Here is an 8,562-nt window from a genome sequence, read left to right as displayed (position 1 = left end):
AAAGATTTACAAGGATGATTCCCGGAATACAAGGGCTAACACATTGGCTCTTGGACGGTATTCATTGGTGTACAGAAGAAATTGAAAGGGGATCTCATAGAAACATTATGAATGCTGAAAGGTTTGGACAGAGTAGATGTGAATAAGATGTTTCCCTTAGTGGTGAATCCAGGACACGAGGGCACAGTCTTAGAACTAGAAGGTACCCATTTAAAACAGAGATGAGGAGAAATTTCTTTAGCCAGAGGGTCGTGGATTTGTGGAATTCATTGCCACATACAGCTGTGGAGGCCCCATCATTAGGGGAGTTTAAGGAAGAGATTGATAAGTATCTCATTAGTCAGGGTATCAAGGGATATGGGAAAAAGGCCGGAAATTGAAACTAGATGGGAAAATGATTTAGCTCATGCTGGAGCAGACTTGATGGGCTGAATGGCCTACTTTGTTTCTTTATTTTGTGATCAGCAAAGGTGGTTGAGGCAGGTACAATAAGATCATTTACAATCAGCTGGAAAATTCTAGGCAGCTGTTAGAGAAGGTTATTAGGTCAGGACAACACCGTGAAGTGTCCATGGTTATACTGCAGATTTTAATTTTAAACATTTTTAGATACAGCACAGTAACAGGCCCTTCTGGTTCACCAGCCCCATGCTGCCCAATTGCCCTACAAACCCTGTACATTTTGGGAGGGTGGGAGGAAACTGGAGCACCCAGAAGAAACTCACGCAATCACAGGGAGAACGTACAAACTCCTTACCGACAATGCCAGATTCTAACCCGGATCATTGGTGTCGGACTAACCGCTTCAATAACCCTGTCACCCCAACTTCTTCTATCTTGGCTGGATTAACCCTGCAGTATTTTAAGCATTAAATTATCGTCATTCTTTTCCATATGTTAGTTTGGATACACCAAACTAAACGGGAATTGCGAGTTAGTCAAGAACAAACTGCAGTAATCAATGGGAGTTATTTTTTTTTGTGGTTTATAAGCATCATTCACTTCATTCACAATGGACACATGGTCACTAGAAAATCATTCGACTCCCCGGAAAACGAAAGGCAATACCATCGACAAAGATCAGAGTAGAACACCAGCTTCTTTTATCACATACAAGAACATACAATAAACTTTCAGTGAGCTGCAATTGTTTCTACAGTTTGGAAGCAGATGCAGAGGATTGTATTGTTTTGCACTTGGATTACTTATTAAGGATTTAAAGTCAGGTCTAGTATGCATTGGGTAAAAGGTCCCGGGAGCTCATTTGGATAATCCCAAATTTCCCAGTGAGATCTATTTCCATGTTAGCATCAGCCCAATTCTTTAAATATCTGCAGGTTAGACCAACATCATTCCTTGCACACTCGACTTCCAGCCGAGCCCGTTATTCTAAAACAACTCGCGAGAAGGCAATTGTATCTGACGGGGAACCTTGTGGAGATTTTGATTCAAATTCTGGCCACTTCACTGAGTGTTCAATAACCAAAAACAATGCATGGGGAAGGAGTATATTTTGAGGATTTCTACACATTCTTACACGTGACTATACATTAACAGACAGTTTCAAAATGATAATTCATGATTTGCTGACATCACTGACCACAGGGCACACTAAAGCAATTCACCGATCTATATTATATGTACAATACTTGCACTTTAGTACATTCAGCTATATTCATCTAAACCCCATCCAAGCATGTTACCCCAACACAATTTAAAGACCCATGTGGCACTCACGCGTGTGGACGCTCACATGTGTGAAGAGAAATTAATCATGGGGTGGCCATTCCAGCCCATCATGTTTTTTGGATGCTCATCCCAATGATACTGAATCAATACATTCCCAAACTCAGGGTGCTCATTTTTGGGTGCAGGGAAGGGTATTTTAGTTGGTGTTATTGCCCACGCAATGTCGGGCTGTAACGGAGCAAACCCTGCTCCAATAATTCCCATTATTTTGAACTTGGTGCAGCAGGAGAATGATCTTTCAAAAGCAGCGCAGTGTGCCTTGGGTCTCACAGGGTCAATGCGGCTGGAAGTCCCACAAGCTGTGCACAAGTGACAGTTCCGTGGTTTTGCAGACGGATTGATTCACTGCAGTTTTCTTATCGAGAAGGCATGGAGTGCCTGGTTCTCCGGAAAGCACTTCATTAGGATTCTATCAACATTCAAGGCAATCCACCATCCAAGTTATCTTGGGGATCGCTGCCTTTCGGTCATCATGAAAAAGCAACGTCTGGAACTGACACGAATCATTGACTGTGAAGACAACCACCCTCTTTGACCCCAAACACTGTGCCAGCGCCATGAAGAAATGTAATTCTTGACCCACCCGACTTTCTAAAGACGCCTTGGGCCAAGACCGCGCTTACTTCTTTCAAGACCGAACCACAAGCGAAGTGTGAACAGGCTAGTTGTGCAACTGGTGAGTGGCAGCATGTCCTGGAATAAAGGAGCAGCACGGTTTCCAGTGTGATGTGTCATATTCCCCCATCCCCAACACTGGCTTGCATTTGCTCACTCTTTCTACCTGCTGAAAGAGTAAAGAAATTGAGAGACAGAAGACGGAGACTTCGATAAATCACCGCCAAATCCGGGATGGATGCAGATCCAGGGGTGGTTGGTCAAATTAATCGTCTTGGGGTCCTTACTTGTATGGGCAATGTAGTCATTGTCGAGAGAAGAAACAGACAAATAATTCTGTTTGGATTCTAAGTGCTCTTTAGTTGGAACTTTATCATCCCTGTTGATTGATAATGGTGATTCAAGGTGTCAATCCTTTCATTATTAACAAGTGCATCCTCTATGGTCAAGACCACAATAAACTTCAGTCTGCAGCAATTCAATCTGGGTGCTGTAGGATAACACCTCTGCCTCTCATGTTCAGTGTGGTAGAAGGGTGGGAGACAGTACAAAAGGCATTCACCTTCACTTGTTCCACAAGTTCTGTGAGCAGGCTCAATGCACGATTATTCCAATGAATTCCTCAGCTGGCTCTATCCAAAACAAATGATTTAAAATGTCTGCTCACTGCAGATTTGGGAATACTGTATCATTTTCTGTTCAGGTTGTTTAACTGGTTTGATTTAAACACCCTGCGTAAACAAAGGAGTATTTAACCACTGCATTTCACCCCCGCCCCCCCACCAAATGACCAGCCACTTGAGCAGGGAATGTATTCACGATCAATGTGTCCAACCTTTGACCAAGGGTGGCCTCTGCGCGAGAGTGAAACCTTCAAGGGAGAGAGAACGCTTTGGGAAGCAGAGCATGCTGGGAATTTCAGCTCAGGGTCTTCAGAGTGAACCTCAGAAGCCACCGTTTGATGAAACAGATCCAATGCAGCTCCTTTTCTTCCAGCCTGTGGTCTTCCCTCTTTGGTGCCCATCTTGCTTCACAACTGTTCTCCAGATGTACACGGTAGTCATATTTCCTTGCAGTTTTTATGAATTTTTTTTAAATTAAAGGGCAGGAAACATCCAATCATGAACCATGGACATGTTGGATTAATACTCTGCTATCTTAAATTTGCATGGGCTACGGCAACAAAATACACTGCACTTTAAAAAAAAACTCTGCAAGCTTAAACACACATGAACAAATATTCTTACAATGTTAATGAACGCTCATTTTCTTCATCCAGAAAATCGAATTTACGATTCTCTTTCACTTTAGAGGATTAAAAACATCTTCCCTTCTCTCTCTCTCTCTCAATCACCCTTGCACACATGCACACACACCCCCCCCCCCCCCCCACCCCCCTATCCTAACACATACATGTGCTTATATAACCAGGATTGATTGCTCATTTCCCATTCTGGTGACAGAAATGTTTTCTTGGACTAATGTTAGAGATGCAGTAAAAAACTTTCAGCTGCTAATAGAGATGGACGTAGTGGCTAATATTTGGTTAGACAGGTTAAAGGATGATTAGTTATTTTCTCTCCTTCCAGGTTCACCCATTAATTTTTCTAGCTTGGCAGTGCACTGTCCATCAGCAAAACAAATACAAGTTTAGCAAATTTGCATTGTACTGGTCTAGATCACCCCGGACCAGCAACTAATAATTGCAGTCTGGAGTTAGTGAATCTGTGACGCTCTGGTTCCTGGTCCTAAATGTGCACTTATGTTTGTGGTTTGTTTTTTGGAAAAAAAGAAAGCTCCTCTTCATTTCCCACTAATGATGAACCTCATTTTCAATCAGACGGTCTTCGCAGGACTGGAACTCCCCTTCGCTTATCACCTCCCTGGTGCTCTTCTGCGACGTTAGCTCATCATCTTCTCCGGTGGGCTCTGACTGAGGATCCTGCAGAACCTGGGCAATGTACCTCTGGGAACAGGAGAATTAGCGGGTTAGTACTGAACTGATGCAGCAAACCACCCCCACCCCCCCACCCCCTGGGACAGGATGCAAGTCCCCTTGATTAGAGGGAGGGGATAGATTAGATTTAGTTTTTCTTCCTTTATATTATACATTATTCCAACAAATGGGATTAACATGGTCGCAGAGATCATTTCAATTAAATGTTTTTGAGGTTTTATAAGTAATTATTGATGTAGTTTTATCTACCTCCTTTTTTCCCCATTAGCTTTTATTTGTGCGTGCTTACTTGTATACAAATGAATGTAATTATCAATTCTGTATTTATGCTTATATGTCAGACTCAATACAAAATATTTTAAAAAGAAAGGAACAGGGTGCAAGTCTGGGAACCCTATGCCTCCCTTTGTAAAGTGGCAAGTGTGACTGTGGAAGGCAGGTTGTGCAAATTCATCCGGGTGGATGCACGTTGCACGGGAGGGAGTGGGATGGGTAGATCTGACTGCATTTAGTCTGGTCTAGTCCAAAGTCAAATCCAAAGGCAAGCCCAAGGTCAAGTCAAGTTTATTGTCAACTGATTGTACAAGTACAACTCAATGAAACAGCATTCTCCGGTCCTCAGTGCAAGGCATGCTGATTTTATCAGTACAAATAAATATATAAATATTGTTTCATGAAGAGTAGAGTCTCGGGTGGTTAGTGGGAGCAGTTCCTTTGGTGGTTCAGCATCTCACTGCCCGTGGGAAGAAGCTGTTCCTCAGCCTGGTGGAGCTGGCTCTGATCCTCCTGGATCTCTTCCCTGACAGGAGCAGCTGAAAGATGCTGTGTGCAGGGTGGAAGGGGTCCTCAATGATTTGGCATGCCCTCTTCAGACAACGATCCTGGTAGATCACATTGATATGTGGGGGGGGGGTTGGGGGGAGGGGAAGGGAGACTCCAGTGATCCTCTCTGCCACTCTTGTAGTCTTGTTTCTCTGCAGCAACCGTACCCACACTGTGATGCAGCTGGCCAGGACGCTCTCAATAGAGTAGGTTGACATAATGGTGGCTGATAGCCTTGCCTGCTTTAATCTTCTCAGAAAGTGCAGACACTGCTGCACTTTCCTGACAGGGGAGGAGATGTGTGTCTACAATAGGTTGTAGTGTTCATGCTATGCAAGCGTGGAGAAGAACAACACACACACCCAAGCCTTGGAATATTAGACTGGTTTATTTCTCTGACTGTCGTGCTTACAGCGGACCCAGACGCTGATGTCAGGGTCACGTGTCATTGGAACACCGGCCTTGGATGGACCTGCATTCTCGCCAGTTCCCCATCTTCCCACCGTCAGGAGGTCACCTGGGATGACAGCCGGTTGCTGTGTTCGTCGGCCATTTCGCGGGCTGGCCTGTGTACGGGCTGCTACGAGGTCATTAGTTAAGTGAACTCCAAGGAATGTGGTGCTCTCCACTCTCTCTACTACAGAGTTGTTGATGTGTAGTGGAGGGTGGTCGTTCCTGGTCCTCTTGAAGTCCACGATCATCTCCGTCTTGTCCACGTTGAGGCTCAGGTTGTTCCTCTCGCACCATCTCACGAGATTTTCCACCTCTTCTCTGCAGGGTGACTCTTTGTTGTTGCTGACGAGGCCGACGACTGTGTCATCTTTAAACGGTGACACTGTTGGAGCTGCACCTGGTGATGCAGTCGTGGATCAGCAGTGTGAACTGGAGCAGGAAGAGCACACAACCCTAAGGTGCACCAGTGCTCAGAGTGACGGTGCTTGTATTTAGTCTCGGGTTTGCAGATTTCCTTGACCAGGTTTTCAGATAGTGCTTTCAGAGAGAGAGATGGAAAAAGCAGTGTGGTCTCTGTCAGAGTAAGTTCTTCATGGTCTTGCGTGACAAGGTGCAGTAAAGAGGTTTATTTTGTGTGCTGTCTAGCAAGTCTATCCATATAGAAGTACAGCAGAATAAAATACAGAGCTGCATGGGGTTATAGTGAGGGATCGGTTTGTATGAAGCAAGGGCAACATTATTTTACTTGGGTCTGTGTAGAGAAGGGAAGAAGAGGAGGTCAAGAAATTTGTTCAACTGTTTTAGAGTCTAAAAAATCAAAAATCAAATGGGGCAATCCCCATTTTCTCCCATTTCACATCACTCCAGAAAATCCTGCTGGTATCTGCTCAGATGTATACAATTCACTCTGAAACTTTTTTTGTTTTAGAACGCCAAGATGAATGCGTTGTGCATGCCAAAATAGAGTGGGAAAACTTCCTTTTGCGCACTATCCAGGCCGGTCAACCTCTATGTATCTAGAAATGAAAATCTCCTGTGCGGTCTTTCTTGTGCCGTGATTGCGGTAATAAACCGGAAAATGGGTAGGTATCGTCGCTTCTGACGTGGTGACTGCAGTGTTAGGCGATCCTCAAATCAGTGCCCATAACTACCTAAAGAGTGGCACACAATCTGCTGGAGGAGCTCAGCAGCATCAGTGGGAGGAGGTTTAAAAAAAACCCGAATTGTCTATGTTTCTGGCGGGATCTCTTCATCGTTCTGATGAAGTGGACACCTGGATAATACTGCGCAACCATCTGGGGTCCTGATGCACTCTCACTGAAACACAGAAATGCACACGGTGTATTGTGATAATCGGCGAGATTTTGAGCATGAACCCACTGCCATTTCAGAAGGAAGAGCTGACAAATGAACTTGACTGAGTAGATAAGAATGGACACCTTCGGAGCTGAAGGAGGGGGAGAGCAATGCCACGGGGCAGCAGGCGACACAAAGCCATCAGATGAAAGAACCACTTACCGTAACCTTCGATGGGGATGAAGTGCCTTCCCGCTGTCCGTTTGCTTCAACAGCCCCGTCTACCTCGCTGCGATCAATCTGAAAGTGAGATCGACATCCGTCAGGTTTTTCTACCCAACTAAACTGAGCAAAGGCTAATCAAACCGAGGCCTCAGCGAAAGTGTGTTCCTCCCAATCACAGGATCATATCTTGTATGCTGATCCATGAATATTCAGTTGAATGCCCTTCGTTCCCCTGAAGAAAATTCAAGCAGAATAGCCATAGATCCTCTCATGTCCCTGTTGATTCAGAGTGAATTTAGACATGAACATACCCAGTGGGTTAATTGCAGAAGGTGGAGTATGATTTTGGATAAGAAGTTATTTAAAGAACTCAGAGTAGTGGTTGGTCAATCACTGAAGATTTTCATGAATGAGATTAACAATAAAGAAATCAAGTGATATGGACCTTATTCAATTGCAACAACCAATTCAAGGGGCTGTACAAGCTACCAATTCTTTATCATGTTCTATTAACGTGGAGGAAATATTTGAGTAAAATACGAAAGTCTGCAGCTGGCGGGGAATTCAACAGGTCTCGCAACATTCATTCGAAGATATATTATCGACGTTTTGGGCCTGAGGTTTCAAGGTATGAGTAAAAAGCAGGAAGGGGCTCTACATTAAAGGCTGGTGAAAAGGGAAGAAAGGGGGGGGGGGGTGACCAACAGACAGAAGGTGTGGATTAGATTTGATAAGAAGGCAGGAGAGGAAAGGTGAGAGTTGGCTGGGGGAGGCAGGGTTGTCTCTGTGAGAGCACAGCTGGGGAAAGGGGACAGACCGAAAAGAGAAGAGAGGGTGAGAACATGCTAGAGGAAAGGAGAACTAGGGAAAGATTTGGGGGGGGGGGGGTGGTATGGTGGGCTATTGGAAACTGGAGAAGTCGATGTTAATCCTATCAGGTTGGAAGGTGCCCAGATGGAATATTAGTTGATGCTCCTCCAATTTCAGTCATTGCTGTTGGATACTATTGGAGACCAACAAATTGCTTTCACCGACATCTTGGCCAGAGTTCCAACAACACGGCTGGGTCACATTTACTTCCTACCCTCTGGTTTGGAGTTGCATTCTGAAGCTTTGTGGTCCTTGTGTTCTGACCACAGTGTGAGATAATGAGTGGATAATGGGGTGACCTGGTGGTGCAGAATTGAACACTGGTGCCTCAAAGTGCCAGAGATGCAGGAGCAATGCCCACCTCAGGCAATGTCAGCGTGGAGTTTGTGTGTTTGCTGGTGACTGCGTGGGTTTCCCTCAGGTGATCTGGCTTTCTCCCACATCCCAAGGATGCGCTGGTTATTGGGTCAATTGGCCTCATTGATAATGGATGGTACAAGAATCAAAGGAGGGTGGGGGAGAGAATGAAGAGGAGAACGTGGGATTAATGGGCACGGAACAAGAGCAGTTTTGAG

The 8,562-nt window shown here is 44.8% G+C and overlaps 1 protein-coding gene across 9 annotated transcripts in view; it reads right to left on the bottom strand.

Annotated features, from left to right (window-relative positions):
* Positions 1-1,080: 1,080 nt before the first annotated feature.
* The window catches only part of LOC138737182 (CSC1-like protein 2), a 243,333-nt gene continuing 235,851 nt past the window's right edge, over positions 1,081-8,562 (bottom strand). For all 9 annotated transcript variants that reach the window (XM_069887811.1, XM_069887809.1, XM_069887812.1 and 6 more), the window contains 2 exons: positions 7,115-7,192; positions 1,081-4,330 (listed from right to left, as the gene is read on the bottom strand). In XM_069887811.1, coding sequence (XP_069743912.1) covers positions 4,178-4,330; positions 7,115-7,192 — 231 coding nt within the window. In that variant the 3' untranslated portion in view covers positions 1,081-4,177. The remainder of the gene's footprint in view (positions 4,331-7,114; positions 7,193-8,562) is intronic.

This window comes from Narcine bancroftii, chromosome 6 (genome assembly GCF_036971445.1).
Source record: "Narcine bancroftii isolate sNarBan1 chromosome 6, sNarBan1.hap1, whole genome shotgun sequence".
Taxonomy (NCBI): Eukaryota; Metazoa; Chordata; class Chondrichthyes; order Torpediniformes; family Narcinidae; genus Narcine; species Narcine bancroftii.
The sequence above is the reverse complement of the archived record's forward strand: the minus strand, read 5'-3'. Positions and strand labels throughout refer to the sequence as shown.